This window comes from Thamnophis elegans, chromosome 6 (genome assembly GCF_009769535.1).
Source record: "Thamnophis elegans isolate rThaEle1 chromosome 6, rThaEle1.pri, whole genome shotgun sequence".
Lineage (NCBI taxonomy): Eukaryota > Metazoa > Chordata > Lepidosauria > Squamata > Colubridae > Thamnophis > Thamnophis elegans.
In genome coordinates this window covers 69,432,307-69,453,624 of record NC_045546.1, presented here as the reverse complement: position 1 = coordinate 69,453,624, position 21,318 = coordinate 69,432,307, and the positions used below count along the sequence as shown (strand labels likewise).

At 39.9% G+C, this 21,318-nt stretch overlaps 1 protein-coding gene across 1 annotated transcript; it reads left to right on the top strand.

Moving 5' to 3' along the window:
- Positions 1-2,553: 2,553 nt before the first annotated feature.
- Positions 2,554-16,962, top strand: LOC116510786 (protocadherin Fat 4-like). Its single transcript, XM_032220437.1, has 2 exons — positions 2,554-4,915; positions 14,503-16,962. Exons 1-2 carry the CDS (start codon positions 2,555-2,557, stop codon positions 16,960-16,962), a joined length of 4,821 nt encoding a protein of 1,606 aa, XP_032076328.1. The 5' UTR covers position 2,554.
- The last annotated feature ends 4,356 nt before the right edge of the window (positions 16,963-21,318 follow it).

Below are 21,318 nucleotides of genomic sequence, written 5' to 3'. Positions count from 1 at the left end.
ACTCTAGAATTCTCTAGCCATGGCTATGGTAGAGAATTCTATAAGTTGAAGACGGCAGATGTCAAAGTTACTCAGGTTGGGAAACACTGACATAAAGGATGGTCTCTTGGAAGACTTGAATATTCCTTAACCAGACTATAAGTCAGAGGTACCTCTCCGATAAAAGTTCAGCCATGTCTTGGTGAGGAGGAGAGGGAGAAAAGAAGAAAAAGCATTGACTTCTGACTCCCTCTGTTGCAGTAGAATAAGCATTAACATCAAACCTCAATTTTTTACTTTTCCATAGTAATATAAACTAGCCGTTTCTATAACTTTTCCATCTCTAACACAAAGTTCAGAAATAATCTCCATGTAGCAACAAAAGTACCTATATTCTTTTCTTTAATCAAAACAGTCCATTTAGCCATCTCTTCCAACTCCATCATCTTCTGTAGCTATTTGTCCATGATAGGAATTGAAGTGTCCTTCCATTTGTGTGCATATAGTAGTCTTACTGCTGTTAAAATATATAAGATCAAAGTTCTAAAAATTTTTGCCAAGTCTTTTTCTATTAAACCCAAAAGAAAATTTCTGGTTTCACCTTTATCTTCATTTAAAGAATTTTCTGTATTAAAATATGAATCTTCAACATTTCTTTGCTTTATCATATGTCCACCATAAATGATAATTTCCAACATTCATTTGAAATACCTTTATACATTCTAGATAACTTATTCGGTGTTAAATACCAGTGATACATCATCTTATAATTTTTTTCTTTTAAATTATAGTTTAGTGTGAATTGTGTTAGACTTTAAGAACAGTGGAATGCTTGCTTACAGAGATTTGTAAGCTGAACCAAATCAAAGTACAGTATTTCTTTTAAAAGAGAATACTACATTGCAAATTGTTAATTTTTTTGCTCCTATTAGTCACTTAAGAGGAAAACCTTCCGTCCACATATTATCAATGTGGAACCCTGGAGGCCATCTTTCCACACTTAGTGCTGTGGGAAACTGGGATGGAGGATTGCATGGAGTGGTAGAGATATTGAGCCATAACAACCTTCTTTTCTCTGGGAGTCAAGGACATCTAGCCTGCAGCTGGAGTGGTGTGACTAGGAGGCATCTTTAGTTGGGATGGTGGATTGATTGGACCATGTGATGGACATGTTTGTGCAGGGGAAGGGATTGGGGTGGGGAAAACGCGGAAGCTTTCAGAGTTGGGTTTTCCCAGATGTGCCAACACAACATCTTTAATAAAATGGAACTTTGAGGAACTTCTAGCCTTGGAGTCTTCTTCGGTTGAGGGTGTTACTTGCAACCCTGACATTCCCATTGTTCAAGCATCACATTATATCCAAAGTTTCTTGCCCACTGAATCATACAGTGTTTTATAAGTTCACTTTTCAAATTCAGTTTCAGTAACATTTTGTAAGCTTTAGCAATAATATGCTCATCCCTACCACACAGTAAGATTTCCAATTCATTTTTAATAAAACCAAGCCAATGATGTTTTTTATCTAGTTTAAATTTTTCTTTCAGTTGTTGATATGTAAATCAAAGGCAAATGTAACCTTCTAAATCCAGCTCTTCCCTCGACTTTAGGGTAGGATCACCAGAGTTGAAAGATATTATTTTACCATAAGTCCACCAGTTTGGCTTCATCACCGTTTCTTTTTTAAAAAAAGCTTCCTGGAGAGAAACCCGAAGAGGCAACTTTGTAGAAAACCTTGTTTTATATTTATTCCAAACTCTTAGTATGGCATATCTAGCAAAATGATTATTAAAATCAACATTAACTTTAACTTTCTCATACCATAGATAACTATGCCATCCAACCTTAATTGATGGTTTTCTAAATCAAGTAGCCTCTTGTTCTGGAGGTTCACCCACTCTTTTAATCAGGCCAGACAGCATGCATCAAAATATAATGACAAATTGTACCAAAATTGTGTTTGGTAAACCCAAACCCCCGCTTACATTAGCATCTTGCACTAACTTGTATCTAATTCTAGGATTTTCCTTTTGCCATATAAACATGGAAATATCCCTTTCCTAATGTCTTATTCCTATCCTTTCAAATAAAAATACTAAACAATGAATACATAGAGTGACTTAATATAATAATTAATTATACTTTTCTTAATGACTGCAGGGGATTAAACCCTTATGGTTGGGTTAGTTTTTATATGTATGATCATGAATGTACTCAAGCACTGCATGGAAAAGGTATATGTTTCTGTGCATGAAACCGGACAATTATTAGAAATCTGTTGTGAATACAGAATGGAAATCTGTATCACCGGTTTGAAATTCAGTCACAAGAGGTCGCTGTTTCCTAAGGAAACCCTCTAAGTGAAACTGAAAACGCAGAGCCCCTCCCTTAAAGGGACAGACATTCCTGCCAACTGGATGCACAAGGGAAATATCGAACAACAGAAAAAGCCCAACAAGCCAAGATTCAACCTATGAAGCATTGCCAGTATGGCTGGGGTAGGTGGGCTCTGCTCCTGACATCTTTAAGGCAAGATATTTAGAGAAAAAGAGAAGAGCTTGCTGGTGTTGTGTCTGCAATGCTTACCTGGCCGAAGGGGCTGCTGCAGCTGCTTCTGCTCCACACCGCCTGGAAAATGGGGAGCGGCCAGCTCCATTATTCTGTGCTGGAGGAATCCCAGCACGGCACCTTTGTGGGCCGCATCTCCCAGGATTTGGGGTTGGAGGTGAGTGAGCTGGTGCCTCGGATGTTCCGGATGCTGTCCAAAGGAGAGAAGGACTATTTTGAGGTAAACCTGCAGAATGGGATCTTGTTTGTAAATTCCCGGATAGACAGGGAGGAGCTGTGTGCCAAGAATGCAGACTGTGTCCTTCATCTGGAGGTGATTGTGGAGAAACCTCTGGCGTTCTTCCATGTGGAGGTTGAAATCAAAGACATTAATGACAATGCTCCCATCTTCTCTGCCAAGGAACAGATCCTGAGCATAGCAGAATTGATAACAGCATCTGGTACTCGATTCCTCTTAGAGAGAGCATCTGATGCAGATATTGGTACTAATGCTCTGATAACATATAAGCTTAGCCCAAGCAGACATTTTGCTCTTGATACAGGAAATGATGAAGATGAGAGTAAATCTGTAGTTCTTGTACTGAAGGTTCCTCTTGACAGAGAGGAGAGCCCTGTGCATCATTTAGTACTGACAGCCACTGATGGGGGTGAACCAAAACTCACAGGAACCGTTCAGCTAGTCATCAATGTGCAGGATGTCAATGACAACCCTCCTGTGTTTAACCAATCTGTTTACAGGGTAAAGTTGCTAGAAAACACAGTCAGTGGGTCATTAGTTATTACTCTGAATGCTACAGACTTAGATGAGGGGATTAATAGGGAAATCTCTTATTCTTTTCATGATAGTGTTGCTCTACATGTCACAAAGTTGTTTAGTATAAATTCTGATACAGGGGATATTAGAGTAATTGGAAAGTTGGATTATGAAGAAAGCAAGTTCTATGAACTTCCAATTGTAGTACAAGATAAAGGCAGCTCTCAATTAACTGGGCACTGTAAGGTTCTCATTGAAGTATTGGACATGAACGACAACATTCCAGAATTATCTGTGAATTCTCTCTCTGTGCCATTGCCAGAGGACTCCCCTCCAGGGACTGTGGTAGCCATCCTCAGTGCATCTGATAGGGATTCTGGCAACAATGGGCAAATAGAATGTTTTCTCTGGCCCACTGGAGTACCCTTCAAACTCAAATCCACATTCAAGAATTACTACTCCCTAATTGTTGGTGCAGTCCTAGATCGAGAGCAGGTGACTGAGTACAGGATGGTTGTGACAGTGGAAGATCAAGGTGTTCCACCACTGTCTTCCAGTCTCACCCTTGTAGTACCTATCAGTGACATAAATGACAACGCACCTGCTTTCCCACAGTCATTCTACACAGTCTTTGTAAAAGAGAACAACCCCCCCGGTGCTCACATCTTCACAGTATCTGCCTCGGACCCAGACATAGCTGAGAATGGTCTGATCACCTATTGGATAGATGAGAAGCTCTGGCCATTGTCAAGCTACATCTCTGTACATTCGGAGAGTGGAAAACTTTATGCTTTGCAGTCTTTGGACTATGAGGAGTTGAAACTGCTGGAGTTCCAGGTGAGAGCCAAGGATGCTGGAATCCCCTCCTTATGTGGCAATGCAACTGTTCAAGTCTTTGTGATGGATGAGAATGACAATGCACCTGTTGTGTCAAGATCATCAGAAGAGAACCTGATTCTTCTAGTGGTCCCCGTGATCCCTGGTCATATTGTAGGCAAGATCCATGCCTTGGATGCAGATTCTGGATACAATGCATGGCTAAGATATGAACTGGTTGAAGAAAGCAATGGTCCATGGACTGTGGGGCAGTACAGTGGTGAGGTGAGTACCAAATATTCTATGGATGATTCAGAAAGCAGCAAAATCCAGAGTTTGTTGGTTCTTGTGAAGGACCATGGAAAACCTCAACTGTCAGCCACCGCCACCTTGAGTGTTTCACTTGTGACAAGTGGTCAGACAATCAAAACGGATATTAACCTTCAAAGATCAGGGGAGAGCTTTGTTCCCCTGGTGGACTCGATCAACGTCTATCTGATCATTGCCATCTGCTCTGTTTCCAGCCTCTTCCTCCTGGCCACTCTCATCTACGTGGCCCTGCGTTGTCACTGTAAGATAAAGGAACCCATGGTTTATGGCCCTGGTATGGCCACCCTGGTCTGTGCCAGTGAAGTGGGCAGCTGGTCCTATTCCAATCGGCACAGCCACATCCTGGCAGGTGTGAGCGCAGAGGCTGGTGCCAAGAGTGATCTCATGATTTTCAGTCCCAATATTCCTGTCTTTGCAGATAATGGGGAACTTATCAATGGGGTGGATGTGCCCCCAGATTCTACTAAAAAGGTGAGTCCAACTCTTGGAGTCCCTGTCATCCACTCAGTATCTCATTTCTATGCTTATAATTTTGAATTAGTCTTGGGGCAAGATTAATTTGAATTGTTAGACACTGATGGTAAATAAATTGAATTACAAATCATTAATACTTTTTTAAGATGAAATATGTTTTGAATTTGAGAAGCTATGGAAAAGTGCAAAGAAAGTTTGTAGTTTACAGTAAGTAAATTTGTCTTATAATGAAAGTAAACGTAAGTAGACTCTTCACCTGATATTATCATTTTGGCCTGCCAAGCTTTTCTTAATCTTTGTCTTGTTTACAGAAGGACATTAATGAATGATTTTTTTGTTGTTGATTGTTTTATTATTTGATGGATCAGTTCTCAGTGTGATATCTCTTTTGGGGACAATATTTATGTATGCTGCATAATTTGAAAACTTTTAAAACGTTATTAATCTGCTAGATATGCAGATCTTTATAACTTTTTTTCATATATTGTTGGTACCTTTAGAAATAGAAAGTATAAGGTTGTTAACAAGTAGATATAAGTAATATATTTGTAATACAGAATTTATAACTGATAACTGGATTGTCATATTCCTAAAATGATCAAATATTACTCTGTACTAGAGCTCTGTGATCCTGGAATGGTCTTGTCAGTTTAACAACGATTAGGTGAATTCTTTTATCCTGTTTCTGTTGCAACATCTGCAGTTTCACACTTTGTGAGATTAGAAGGAATCAAATAATCTTCCTAAGCAAAAGTCCCTCCCAATTCTTAATTATATAATTCAAATCTTTGAGAAGGGTGCCAACTTAGCATGTCTTTTAAAAGTGGGAAAGGATTATATTATATGAAAACCCAGGTCTTTATGTTATGTAGCTGAATGAATAATCTGAGAGAATAGATGAAATATGAGGGAATTGGTAGCCTTCAACAAAATAAGATTAGGGGATGTACAGTTTCGACATCCTGACATTGGTCCTGGGGAGGCTTAGCAGTGTTTCCCAACCTTGTCAAGTTGTAGGTGTGTGGTCCTGAGCTTCACAAAGTCTCAGCAAACGGCAGCTGGCAGGGAATTTTGAGTCTGAAACCCTACATAGCTGAAAATGATGGCACTCAAGGAATTCCTGTTGCATTCTGAGAAGCTCATAGATCTGCTTGGATTTTCCAAGAGCATGTCTTTATTTGTTTAATCAGACAATTTTCTCAGTATAGATGTGTTTTGCCAGTCATTTAATTTTGTGAAGTATTTTTATCTTCGCCATCTATTTTAGAAGCCTGGTCCCCCATATACATACTCATAGTTCAACTTTCTTGAGATCAGCCAAGGTCAGCTGGGTGTTGCATTAACTTACTGAAATTGTAGGAATGATATGAACATCTTACATACTGATTTCACCAAGGCATTTAACAAAGTATACAACTTTCTGATTAATAAACTTGTTAAATGTGAACTTGATACCTTACCAATTCAATGAATCTGTAGCTGACTTGAAATATGTATTCAAAGCAATATCATCAAAAGCTTACCAAACTGTAGATATGAACAGTCAAAATTTCATGGCTAACTAATTTTTGGCAGCAGATTCCAAGATTCTTAACTTTAGTGGCTAAATTTGTTTCTCTTTAGCCAAGGAGGGAGGAGGAGCAGGGGATGGGGAGGGAGGGAGGGAGGGAGAAAGAGAGAGAGAGAGCACATCTGAAATGAATATTTAAAACAGGAAAACAAGGACTTCAATAGTTAATCGTTGATTGTGTTGAGTAATATAATATTGACTACACTTTACATTACGTAAATAAATAAGATACATCCATGTGATGAATTCATTTTTTCCCATTTAATTCTAAACATGGCCTCAACTTTAACCCTAATGCCCCTGCTGCCACTCAAAAAGGCTGCTTAACACTGTCCCAAAGATGTCCTAGACTTGGGTAACAGTATTATTTCCCTGTGACCCAGCACTCCCCAGCATCTGCCATGTGCCATGTATCTTCCAACAGTGTTCTCTTTCAGTAGATAGGCCCCTGTGGCCTGCCCAAGGCTGTTCCAGACAGACAGAGCTTTGTTATTGAGGTGGTTTCAGAAAATGCTCTTCTGAAGCCTCTGTGGCCTCCAAAAACCACACCGTGCCCCATTCTCATGTGATTTTTGGATGTTCCAGAGGCTGGGCCCCTACCTCTCACATGATTTCTGGAGGATCAAATGCTAATGGAAGAGCACACACCATTCTTATTCAACCTCTACAGTCTCCAAATTTGTGTGAGAATGGGGCATATTTTCAAGAATATTCGTCAGAAGTTGGTGATTGCTGATGTGTCGTCCAAAACATTGTGATGTATCATCCTTGACACACCTATCAGAGGTTTGCCATCACTTCTCTAATGTGACAATTATTCATGTTTATGCTCCCAAAACTGATGTAGAATATGAGGATGTTAATACATTTTATAGCCATGTTTAATAGAACTTGCAAGCAGAATGCGCTGCTTATAGATACTGTGATGCCAAAGTTAGAAAAATTAAGGAAGAAAATAAGAGTTGGACTCTATGACCTAGAAAATTGAAATGAAGTAAGGGCCAGCAGGTAGGTTGGGTGGGGGCATGTAGAGAGCTTTGCCCATTGCAGCCATTGGAGGGCAATAAGCCAGCTCTCAGGGAAAATAAGTTGTAGATGCTAGACAGCTCCTCCCTGGCTGGGAAATAAATAGTAGGGTTTTGGGAGTGGTCTGTTGTCTCAGACAACCATTCGTTTTCCAGTGTACATCAATCAAGTTGGATTCCTTTGCCAGAACCAGGTTTGCTCTGTATTTGAGATGCCAACTGAGTCTCCCTGCTGAGAAATAATAGGTAGTGAATTTGCCTCACCTGGGGTGAACAGGGACTTTTTCTGCTTGGCTTAATCATTGAAGGACTTTTTATCTCACTTTCTCATGTGAACAGAGACTGTTCGTGCCCTTTTCAGAAGGGGAAAAGACTCTCATTTGTGACTAATTATTTTTGGTTTTGTCTATCCAATGTGAATAAAAAATGTTCTTGCCCTGTGTTTAAAAAGGGGGTTGTTTTACTTGTGAGTAAATGGTTTATCATTGTTTGCTAAGGCTGAGCCAGAACAGTAAGTCATCAGTGAAAATTCTTCATTTATAAACTTATTTTCTAATTTTTATGCCAATTATGCATTTATCCTCTCATACACCATTATTCAAAACGTCCAACACTTACATAAATAATAATGGAGATAGAGGACATCCTTGTCTCATATTCTTTTGAATATCATATGTTGTAGTTAAATCTCCATTAATGATAACATTTGCTTGCTATGATGATTATATTGCCTTAACCCCTTGAATAAATTTCTCCCCAATATCCATATCTTCCAAAACTTTAAACATAAAGTCCCAATTAAGTTATCAAAAGCTTTCTCTGCATCCAAAAATATTAGAGCTGCTTGCTTTTCATTATTAAATTGTAAACATTCAATAACATTCAAAACAGTACTCACTCATTGTCTCTCAATTGTCTTTATGGCAAAAAGTCACATTGTCCTTTGTGAATGTAAGACTAGAAATTTCTTCAATCCTGCCGCTAGTATTGCAATAAAACGTTTACAATTCTTGTTTTAATATTGAAATTAGTGTATAATTTTTTATCCTCAGAACATCTTGACTCTCCTTTGATAATAACACAATATTAACTTCTTTCCAAGTTTGAGGCATCTTTACATCATGTAGTACACAATTCATTAAACCCTTTAGTGGCTGTAGGAGTTGCTCCTCAAATTTTTTATTATACTGGCTTTTGAGGTCAACTGGACCTGGAGCTTTACCTATTTTCATTTTTAATAGCTCATTACGTTTCAAGGGTAGTTACTAGAATCACACTGATTCTTCTTGAACTCTCACTACATTTTGCTAGCATCAACCATAGCATCCTTCTGCCCTGCCTGAAGGGATTGGAGCTGGGAGGTACAAGTTACAAGGGTCTCCTCCTTTTCCTGTAGTTGGGTTCAGTTGGTGTGGACAAGAGAGGTGAAATTGAATACGAAGCCCTTGATAGATTGGGTACCTCAGAACTCTACTGTATACTCTTTTCCCCTTTGGTTTAACATCTAATGAAGGCACTGGGTGAGGTCCTCTGCTGGTTAGTGGTCAGATATCATCAATATATAAATAAAAGCCAATTATTTAACATGACCCCAGATTGATGAGGCACTATGGTCTGAAGGCTGTGGGAGACTGGATGGGGAGAAAAAGGTTTAGGGTCAACCCTGATAAAACTATTTAGCTAAGAGTTTGGGGACAACGTGAAGCTGCAAATGTTTCACTTTTACAAGTGCTCACTTAACAATCATTCAGAATTATGATGGTGCTGAATGAAGGGACTTACAATCCATGCTGAAAGTTTTAGTCATTGTAGCACCCCTACAGTCACATGATTGTGAACTGGGTGCTTGGTGACACATTCACACTTACAACTGATTGCGAAGTGCTCCATGAACATGTCATCACCATTTGCAATCTTTCCTGCTGGCTCCCCCAGAAATTCAATGCGAAAGTCAGAAGGGAAGGTTGCAAGCTCCCACCACCTACCAAGAGGATTCCCTCTGATTTCTGAGACTGGCTGAAAAAGGTCCACCCCAAAAACCAAGTAGGATTTTTAGCCATGGAGGATTTTCCACCCCAGAGTGGAGAAACTGGTAGCAAGATAAGGAATGCAGAGTACCTCACAGGGAGAGGCCCTGGGAGATATGGCACAGGTCTAGTGCTGGCGGCATGTGAATGTCTCGCTACTGAGGGAATGAAAATTCTCCTTGGATTTAATAGGGATATTTATTATATAAAGATTTTTATTTTTTCATTTTCATAACAAATAACCACATACTATTACATAACCAACATGGTATTATATTATTAAATATTTAAATCAATTCATCTTACCATCAACTTCCAAAAACAATTATTGGCTCTTCTGCTCTTCATACACCATATTTGTACCTTATCCATCACTTTCTTCTCTCTCTCTCCTCCTCCCTACCTCCTTTCTTCCCTCTGTCATACTTCTCTTCTCTACTTCCCTTTCATCTCTCCTTCTCCGCTCTCCCCTTTCCACTCCTTCTTTCTCTCCTCCTCCCCCCCTGCCCTCTCTCCTATCACTTTCCACTTTCTTCTTCCCTTACCTCTCTCTTCTCCTTTATATTCATCTCATTTACTTGGTGTATTTCAGCCTCTGAGCGAGCTCCATTTTATGTTGATGGTATTTATAATTCCTTTTCAATATACATCTTTAATTTTAACATGTATCTTCCTCCTTCTTTTTTAAAAGAAAAAAGTATACATATATAGTAATTATATTTTTAAACATCCCCCCCCTGCCTATTTTTGGCTGAGATTTAGACCTGGTTACAATTCCCAGCTATTCTCATCATTATATTTATATAATTATGCATCCTTACATGCCCCAAATTTGTAGTTCTGTCTTAATAATCTCAATACTTTCCCATTGTAAGTATATTTCATGTTCCCTCTCCCTTATTTGTCTTTAAATAACAATCCTTACTGTTCAATGTTCATTACAATTCCTTTAATCTACTATATAGAATAACAAGTGACACACATCTCACTTTGTTCATCATCTTAGGAGTTCTATATGTGTCCATATTTCATATATTTTAACCCATACTTAATTGTCCTTCCCTTTTTTATATTCAATCAATTAGCAACTGAGTTTAATTATCATGTATAAAAGTGAATCACATACCTCTGCTTTACTTTCTCCGCATAACAGTTTCATATTACCGAGGTGGGTAAAATGAGGACCCGGATTGTTGTTGGGGGCGATATGCTGACTCTGTAAACCGCTTAGAGAGGGCTGAAAGCCCTATGAAGCGGTATATAAGTCCACTGCTATTGCTATATTTGTCCCTATTCCATATATTTTAACCTTTATTTTATTATCTTTCCATTATCATATTCAATCACTTAGCAACTCAGTTTTATTATCATGTATAGGAGTAAACCACATAACTCAGCTTTATATTTCCCATATAGCAATTTCTAATTGATTGATTTTTCCTAGTAGGTCTTTTGTCCCACTTCTCTATTCCTGTCTTCTCCCTTTTCTGTGTTTTGACATGTTCACCTTCTTCAATTTTCCCCAAGCCACTGTCAAACCCAGTGAAATCTTTTGTATTTCCCTTTGTTGGGGCATAACCTCCCTCTTCAGTTTTCCCTATGCCATTGTCAAACTCAGTAAGATCTTTTGTCTGCTTTTTATTTCCTTTTGTTGGGACACATTCCCCCCTTTTCAATTTTCCCTATGCCACTGTCAAACCCAATGAAGTTTTTTTGTCTGCTTTTTATTTTCCACCATTTCTACCCCTTCACTATTCCCCCACTACTTCCTTCACTTCTTCCTTCATTTCCTGTTTTTCCTCAATATCTGATTTCAAAAATTTATTTAGATTTGATTTTAATGATTTATGCATATTTTTATAATTTCATGTAGTTCTTCAAATTCCCACCTTTCCATAATATCCAGTTCCAAAGTTACAGTTAGTTATACAGTTATTATTTCAGAGTTCTGGTCCACCTTAAATTTAGCTAGTTCAGCTGATGTGGAGAGGAAGTGAGACGGGAGCCATCTTGATCTTTTATTCTTCCTTCGGCAACAACCCCCCCAAAAAAACCTTCCTACTTTCCCAGCTCTGAATTTTACCCCCCCCCCCCCCATTTGTTGTCTTAATGTCCAGTTCCAAAATTACAGTTAGTTATACAGTTCTTATTTCAAGGTTCTGGTCCACCTTAAATTTAGCTAATTCGGCTAATGTGAAGAGGAAGAGAAGTGGAGCCACCTTGATCCTTTGTTCTTCTTCTGGCAGAAAAAAAACCCGTCGTATTTTCCCAGTTCTTGATTTCCCCCCCTTATTGCCTTCCACCTCTACTACTTAATGACTCACAAGATTGCTTAATGACTGCAACTGTGACCCCAAGATTACTATTGTTGAATAAAATGGTGTCATGATGTCTTGCTTAATGATTGCTTCACTCAACAACAAAGATTCCAGACCCAATTGTGGTAGTAAATAAGAACCACCTGTAGTTCTTACCCATTTGGGAATTTCTAGGACTCATGGCTCCTGCTTAAGGATCTGGTGGCAGGGGCACACCTTAGGAGAAATCCAACTTGTATGTCAATTACCTGGTGTGCTGCTCCACTCTCACACACATGTAACTGTGGTTTAGTGAGTTTATTAATGTTCCCCAGCAATTCCCCTTCACCAAGACTCAAGGAGGCCAAGATTAATCCATAAAGCAATGGGTCAATAGTCCATTAAACAAGTTTCTCAAACAAATAGCTCTGCCAAACAAACTTAAATTCACCAGGCAAAACTTAAATGCACACACAAAAGCTCACTTGGCAAGAAAAGTTCAGAGTGTCCAAGGCACAATTCCAAACATGGTAAAACAGGAAGCACATTGATTAAACAGCCAGCAAACCAACATGTTCTTCCCAACAATGTGTCTCCCTGCCGGCTGTCATAAATAGCCAGCTTTCTGGTACAGCCCATCAAGATGGGCATAGCCTTTTCCTCTCAAGTAGTCTAGCTAACCTCCATTGCTCCTGCCTTTTCTCTGCATTGTGTGCTCTCAGATTAGGGACAGAAGGCAGTTCCTCCTCCTCTTCACTGGCCATCTGCCCCTGCAAGAATTCCCCAGCTGAAGCCTCCTCCAATTCTCTTGGCTGTTCAGAGCCATTAATCAACTTAGTCCCTGATGTGCCAGGAATGATCTCATCCTCCCTTGAGCTGAGGAAGAAACTGGGGAGTCATCCAAGGGAGACATCACACTTGGATTGGGAGGTTCTTCAGAAAATTGCTCATACCTGGTTACCTTGCATGAGGACTGCTGCAATCCAAGATGCTGGTTATTACCTGTAAATATCTTAATCACAGTCATGGTCTGGTCATTTTCTCTGCCTTCTATCCAGCTGATATCATTACGCAGATTTGAACATAGAACATCAAACACAGAATCATGAGGTTGGAAGAGACCTCAGAGGTCTTCTAGATCAACATGCATGAGACCTTATACTATACTGGAAAATGATTGTCCAGTCTATTTTGAAAATCTCCAGTCATGGAGCACCCACAACTCTGGGAAAAGCTATTCCAGAAAATCTATCCTTTTAGGTTGAATAAGCTAACACCCATTACTTCTTATCCTGTCCTCTAGTGCTTTAGAGAATAAGTCAATCCTCTCTTCTCTGTGACATGCCTTCAAGTACTGAAGGGCAGTTATTATGTCCCCCACAATTCGCTTTGATAGGTTAGTCATCTCCCCAACTGTTCATTGTACAATCTAACCTCCAGACCCATTATCATCTTTCGTACTCTTCCGCATACTTTCTGGGGTCTCAGCAACTTTTTTGTATCAAGATGTCTAGAACTGTTTGCAGTATTCAAAGTCTGCCTATAATATAAGTTGGCCTTCTATCTGTAGTGATTCAGATGCTTAGCTTCCCCCTTCTCATGAAACTGATTGTTGAATGTTAACATAATGCATGCGCAGAAGCAAACCAGTAGTAAAATAAATTGAAACCCACCACTGGTGTGGGTGTTTAAAGGAAAAAAAAACCAATGAAAAATTCTTATTTGAAATAAGAATAAGAAGGTTATTTAATGGCAGACTCGTTAAGTCACTTGAAATGAAATAAAAAAGATTAAATGTTTGAATTTCAGTATCTTTTCCTTCTCAAAAGATTTAGCACAAAATTAAATAGGGGTCATAAGAAATACATGTTAGAATTAATTGTAATATATGTTACAATTAATCTACAGATTACAATTAATCTACAGGTTAGATTAATTATAAAGTAATCTATTGTAATTGTAATCTATTTCAGGAATAAACCAGTTAAGACATCACATGAATTTTGGGAACTTGGCCTGCTTGTCATTTGCCTAAAAGGTTCAAGAGCTGCATATCCAGCCAAGACTCAGAAATAAAACTAGAAAAGTACTTCTGCTTTCATAGCATCGGAATACTATTATGAGTTTCTTTGGAATTAATGTTCCAATGCTTGTGATGTTGGTCAAAAGTCTGCTTCAAATAGTTTGCAACTACTTCAACTCCCCCCCCCCCCGTCTATCTGGTGCTCATCTGTTGGGAGCAATGGGAGAGATGGCATTATAATGCATTTCCATGGAAGCACCAAGGGATCAATATGAGATCTAAATTAATATAATAGTTAAAGAACAAAAGAAGGAAAATTACACATCGGAGATACATGAAGGCTTCAAGCAAACCCTTGAAATCTTAAGGAAATAATATCACAGAGGCTCAATGAAGAATAGAAGTCTGTTTCCTCATTATGAATTTTGATCACAAGAGGTCGCTGTTTCCTAAGGAAACTCTCTAAGTGAAACTGAAAATGCAGAGCCCCTCCCTTAAAGGGACAGACATTCCAGCCAGCCAGATCCACAAGGGAAATATCGAACAACAGAAAAATCTCAACAAGCCAAGATTCAACCTATAAACCAGTATGGCTGGGGTAGGTGGGCTCTGCTCCTGACACCTTTGAGGCAAGATATTTAGAGAAAAAGAGAAGAGCTTGCTGGTGTTGTCCCTGTGTCTGCAATGCTTACCTGGCCGAAGGGGCTGCTGCAGCTGCTTCTGCTCCACACCGCCTGGAAAATGGGGAGCGGCCAGCTCCATTATTCTGTGCTGGAGGAATCCCAGCACGGCACCTTTGTGGGCCGCATCTCCCAGGATTTGGGGTTGGAGGTGAGTGAACTGGTGCCTCGGATGTTCCGGATGCTGTCCAAAGGAGAGAAGGACTATTTTGAGGTAAACCTGCAGAATGGGATCTTGTTTGTTAATTCCCGGATAGACAGGGAGGAGCTGTGTGCTAAGAATGCAGACTGTGTCCTTCATCTGGAGGTGATTGTAGAGAAACCTCTGAGGTTCTTCCATGTGGAGGTTGAAATCAAAGACATTAATGACAATGCTCCCATCTTCTCAGTCAGGGAACAGATCCTGAACATAGCAGAATTCATAACAGCATCTGGTACCCGATTCCCATTAGAGAGAGCATCTGATGCAGATATTGGTACTAATGCTCTGTTAACTTACAAGCTCAGCCCAAGCAACCATTTTATTCTTGATTCAGGAAATGATGAAGATGAGAGTAAATCTGTAGTATTTCTATTGAAGGTTCCTCTTGACAGAGAGGAGAGCCCTGTGCATCATTTAGTACTGACAGCAACTGATAGGGGAGAACCAAAACTCACAGGAACTCTTCAGCTAGTCATCAATGTGCTGGATGTCAATGATAACCCTCCTGTGTTTAACCAATCTGTTTACAGGATAAAGTTGTTAGAAAATACAGCTAGTGGGTCATTAGTTATTGCTCTGAATGCAACAGACTTAGATGAAGGGATCAATAGAGAAATCTCTTATTTTTTTAGTAATAGTCTCCCTCTAGCTGTCACAAAGCTCTTTAGTATAAATTCTGATACTGGGGAAATCAGAGTGATTGGAAAATTGGACTATGAAGATATTAATTGCTATGAACTTCAAATTGTTGCAGAAGATAAAGGCATTTCTTCATTATCAGGACATTGTGAAGTTTTTGTTGATGTATTGGACATGAATGATAATATTCCAGAATTATCTGTGAATTCTCTCACTGTGCCATTGCCAGAGGATTCCACTCCAGGGACTGTGGTAGCCATCCTCAGTGCTTCAGACAAGGATTCTGGAATCAATGGACAAGTAACCTGTGTACTACAGCCTTCTGAGCTTCCTTTCCAAATAGAGTCCACATTCAAGAATTACTACTCCCTGATTGTTGGAGCACCTTTGGATAGGGAGCAGGTGACTGAATACAGGATGGTTGTGACAGTGGAAGATCAAGGCATTCCACCACTGTCTTCTAGTATCATCCTCTTAGTGCCTATTAGTGACATTAATGATAATGCTCCAGCTTTCAGTCAACCCTCCTACACAGTCTTTGTGAAGGAGAACAATCCCCCTGGTGCTCACATCTTCACAATATCTGCCTCGGACTCAGACATAGCTGAGAATGGTCTGATCACCTATTGGATAGATGAGAAGCTCTGGCCATTGTCAAGCTACATCTCTGTACATTCAGAGAGTGGAAAACTTTATGCTTTGCAGTCCTTGGACTATGAGGAGTTGAAAGTGCTGGAGTTCCAGGTGAGAGCCAAGGATGCTGGAATGCCCTCCTTATGTGGCAATGCAACACTTCATGTCTTTGTGATTGATGAGAATGACAACGCACCTGTTGTGTCAGGATCATCAGAAGAGAACCTGATTCTTCTAGTGGTCCCTGTGATGCCTGGGCATATTGTAGGCAAGATCCATGCCTTGGATGCGGATTCTGGATACAATGCATGGCTAAGATATGAACTGGCTGAAGAAAGCAATAGTCCATGGACTGTGGGGCAGTATAGTGGTGAGGTGAGTACCAAATATTCTCTGGATGAATCAGAAAGCAGCAAAATCCAGAGTGTTTTGGTTCTTGTGAAGGATCATGGAAAACCTCAACTGTCAGCCACAGCCACCCTGAGTGTTTCACTTGTGACAAGTGGTCAGACAATCAAAACAGATATTAACCTTCAAAGGTCAGGGGAGAGCTTTGTGCCCCTGGTGGATTCAATCAACATCTATCTGATCATTGCCATCTGCTCTGTTTCCAGCCTCTTCTTGCTGGCCACTCTCATCTACGTGGCCCTGCGTTGCCACTGCAAGTCAAAGGAATCCATGGTTTATGGCCCTGGCATGGCCACCCTGGTATGTGCCAGTGAAGTGGGCAGCTGGTCCTATTCCAATCGGCACAGCCACATCCTGGCAGGTGTGAGTGCAGAGGCTGGTGCCAAGAGTGACCTTATGATTTTCAGTCCCAACATTCCTGTTTTTGCAAATAATGGGGAACTTAGGAATGGGACAGAATTGATCCCAGATTCAGCTAAAGAGGTGAGTTTCTGGTTTTTGGTAGTAATTCAGAATTGTATCTTTATTTTATCACTTTAAGATCAGTTTTGATATTTATCTATCTACAGTATATTCAGAAAATGTTGAGATCCCCTTTACTTTTGTCACTTTTGTTATGCTGCAGCCTGATTCTACAGTTGTTGACATTCATTTTTTATTATTAATGTGCAGTTAGTATCCTATAATGACAAAGTGAAAATAGAATTTTAGAAATGCCTGTAAATTTATTTAAAAGATAAAACTGAACTATCACATTGGCATAAGTAGTTAGACCCTTGACGCAATACTTTGTTGAAGGTCCTTTGGCAGCAATTATTCCCAAGATTCTTTTTGAGTATGATGCAACAAGCTTTGCACACCTGCATTTGGGCATTTTCTGCCATTCTTCCTTGCAAATCTTCATAAGCTCAGTCAGGTTGGATGGTGACAATTGGTGGACAGCCATTTTCATGTCCTTCCAGAAATGTTCAATAAGGTTCATGTCAGGGCTCTGGCCACTCTAAGACACTCACAGAGTCGTTCTCAGAGGTGAGTTGCTACCGGTTTGGCTCGGTTCAGGCAAACCAGTAGTGGCCTGTAGCAGCTGAGAGCAAACAGGTATGCTGGCTCTTTCGGTCCGCCCACCCGTGCTCTATACCTGTTTTTATGGCAAAAGGCAAATTGCACACGTGCGCATAGTGTGTGGTGGCTGCGTGAGCCCCGACAATCAGCTGGTTGTTGCAAGAGCAGTGGATTGTGCACACGCACACAGTGTGAGTCAGGCACGCTTGCGAACAGAACACGTGCGGGGATGATCAGCAAACTGGTAGTGAAATTATGTGCAACCCACCACTGGTCATTCCTAAGTGACTCCTGTGTTGTCTTGGCTGTGTGCTTAGATCATTGTCATGTTAGGGTTAGGACCTTTGCCCAGTCTGAGGTCCTGAGTACTGTGGAACAGGTTTTCATTGGGGACATCCCTGTACTTTGCTCCATTCAGCTTTTCCTCAACCCTGACCAGTCTCCCAGTCCCTGCTGCTGAAAAACACCCCCACAGCATGATGCTGCCACCACCATGCTCCACTGTTGGGATGGTAATAGGCAGGTGATGAGTGGTGCCTAGGTTCCTCCAGACATAATGTTTAGAATTGGGGCCAAACAGTTCAATCTTGGTTTCATTGGATCAGAGAATCTTGTTCCTCACAGTTTGAGAGTCCTTTGGGTGCTTTTTTGCAAACTCCAAGGGGGCTTTCATGTGTTTTGCACTGAGTAGAGGCTTCTTTGTTGCCCTAAAGCCCAGATTAGTGGAGGGCTGCAGTGATGGTTGTTCTTCTGGAAATCTGTTCCATCTCCACACTGGATCTCTGGAGCTCAGACTGAGCATCAGGTTCTTTGTCATCTTTCTTGTTAGGCCCCTTTTGCTCAGTTGCTCAGTTTCACCAGGTGATCAGCAAGAGTCCTGGTTGTGCCAATCATCTTCCATTTGAGAATTATAGAGGCCACTGTGCTCTTAGGAACTTTCAGTACAGCTGAAATTTTATTGTAGCCTTCCCCAGATCTGTGCATTGCAATAATCCTGTCCCTGAGCTCTGCAGGCAGATCCTTTGACCTCATGGCTTTTGCTGTGCTACAGTATGCATTGTCAGCTGTGAGGTCTTTTATAGAGAGGTTTGTGCCTTTCCAAATCATGTCCAATCAATTTAATTTACCACAGGTCAACTACAATCAAGGTGTAGAAACGTGTCATCAATGATCAATAGAAATGGGAGACACCAGAGCTAAAATTCATGTTGTGCCGCCTTACTCATTCACACTTACACATTTGTGTGGCTTACAGAAGGTTTCATTTGTCTTCTCCAACAGTTCTTTTCGCACAGCTTTATAACTGTCCCGACCAAAGGCAACCACGAACTAGTGCAGATTAATTCCCCAGGCAATGGCTAATTAGTCCATAACACAAATAGCAAGCTGCTCAAACAGTGAGTCCAATAAACGAACATAAAACTCCCCAGGCAAAACCTAAACTACATCCATGTTTGCTCACTGGTTATAGATAGCAACCCCCTCCCCGCATGCATTAAAAGCTCATACAAGTATGAGCTTATAATGCATAGGCTAAATCAGGATTGCAAATCTATAATATTTTTTGTAAGGAAATATGTTTGGAACAATAATGGTATTCAAAGATGTTTCAAAATCATGTTTTATTTAATAGTCTGTGTGATATAAATATAAATAAAGTTTATTCTAATGTTCTTATATTAGTTCTATGCAGATTCTACCAATGTTTCTCAGACTTGGCAACGTTCAAATATGTGGAATTCCCAGTATTCTCAGCAACAGAAATTATTGGAAATGAAGCCCCTACTCTTTTAAGCTGCCAAGGCTGGGAACTGAAAAACTAATCTGTAGCTCATGAAACGGTTGACCAATATATTCTAGAAAACCATGCAGAGTTTTTCAGGACAATTTTTATCAGGCTAACCTTTTAAAAAATTAAATAACTTCTTCAGCATATAGATATGTTCTGCCACTGCCTTTGGCTAAAAGATTTTTAACCTCCCAATTTAGCCCATAACCCAGGTGTCTCCGGTTGCTCCTTAATCCAAATACTCAAAATATGCAGATGTAACAATTGGAGAACCCTTAGGCTTCCAATAGAAAATGTGTGAAATCTTGCAAGATACAGTTCCAAAAAAAGTTCTGAAAAAAGGTGGATTGAATCATTTCTTAAAGAGACAAATCCTTATACACAATGAATTGAGTACCATACAGCAGGAGGCTTAAGATCTTGGCCTTCAACCATTAATTGAGGCAGATATGGAAGTATTACCTTTATGGTTTACAAATCTAATTAATTTGTTGTGCCTTTTGTCAGAAATTCATTTATTTGATGACTACAGAAGTCCAATGTTTGGAAGTAAATCCTAGCATTTGCTCAATAGATCTATTGTTAATATTTCAATTGTGGAAAAAATATATGCTTTTTGGTGAAAGTTGGGACTTTTGTTTTACAAAACCAATTTCTATTTTTTCTTAAACAAATAGAATTAAGGCTTCTAGACATCTGTGAAGGCCGACTTTGGATGGAGAAAAGATAGCAGCAACCTCTGCATAGAATAGAGCAAAAATAGGCTGGTGGATGAGGATAGAAGATGGAAGTTAGATTGAGAAAGAGGCAGGACTATATCTCTGGTAACACAGTAGAGGAACAAAAATATATTGCGGCTTAGCTTCTTTAAAGATAAAATGGGCAGGCTATTGCTTAGTGCTTCTGCATCTGATTTGCCTAAAGGTATTATCATGTAACAGCATTTTCAGCCTCAGAAGACAGTAGATTATGTAGGACAGATAGGCAGAAGGTTAGCAGAGCACATCCATAAACACCAACTAGTAGTCAGAATAGAGGATGAAAAATTCTTAATTTCACAACATATGGACAGACCTAATCATAGTTTCAACTAGGAAACTATGAATTTAAACCAAGTGAAATCCAAAAAGGCTACAGGATTTGTGGAAGCTTAGTACTCAGACAAATCAGTCATCAACAGACACAAAGAGATAAACCACAATTACGCACCATCACAACAAAAAGTAAAGTAGGAAAAAGCCAAAAACACATTCTCTCCAACAGCCAACACACCCAGATACAGTAAGCAGGGATTAACTCCAGAGAAAGAAACAGAAAACAACACCCTAATCAAGGAACGACCTAGGATGGGTGTCAAACTGGCATCATGTGCAGGCCATGCTCACCTCAGCTCCGCAAAGGAAAAACATTGTGATACGTTGCTATACATACAGTATATTCTCTTCTGTTGAAAGACAGTAGTCAACAGATAAAGCAAGTAACCTTCTTGACACTCACTCTTGAAAACTGAACAAAAAGATACTTTCAGGTTGATGAAGGCAGAATAAAAGAGTGTTTGAAATATCTGGACTACTTTGATCCATAGGTTTTAACTCTAGAATTCTCTAGCCATGGCTCTGGGTAGAGAATTCTATTAGCTGAAGACAGCAGATGCCAAAGTTACTCAGGTTGGGAAACACTGACATAAAGGACAGTCTCTTGGAAGACTTGAATATTCCTTAGCCAAACTATAAGTCAGAGGTACCTCTCCGATAAAAGTTCAGCCATGTCTTGGTGAGGCTGACTATCTGCCTTCAGGAGAAGATTAAATGACGGAAGATAGAAGATGGTCACTGTCTATATGGGAATCAATAATAAAATCTCCGTAATAGGCAATAAGTCTTTCTCATATTAACATACAATCAAAGGTAGTTGCTGCTCTGCTGGCTGGAAGTAAGTTCTCTCAATGTCTCCCCTGGAGTCAAGCCTGTTAGTATCTAGGGCCCAAATATCAACTGGGTGGAATAATCTCCAGCCTTCAGGCTAATGTCTTGAAACATTGTAGA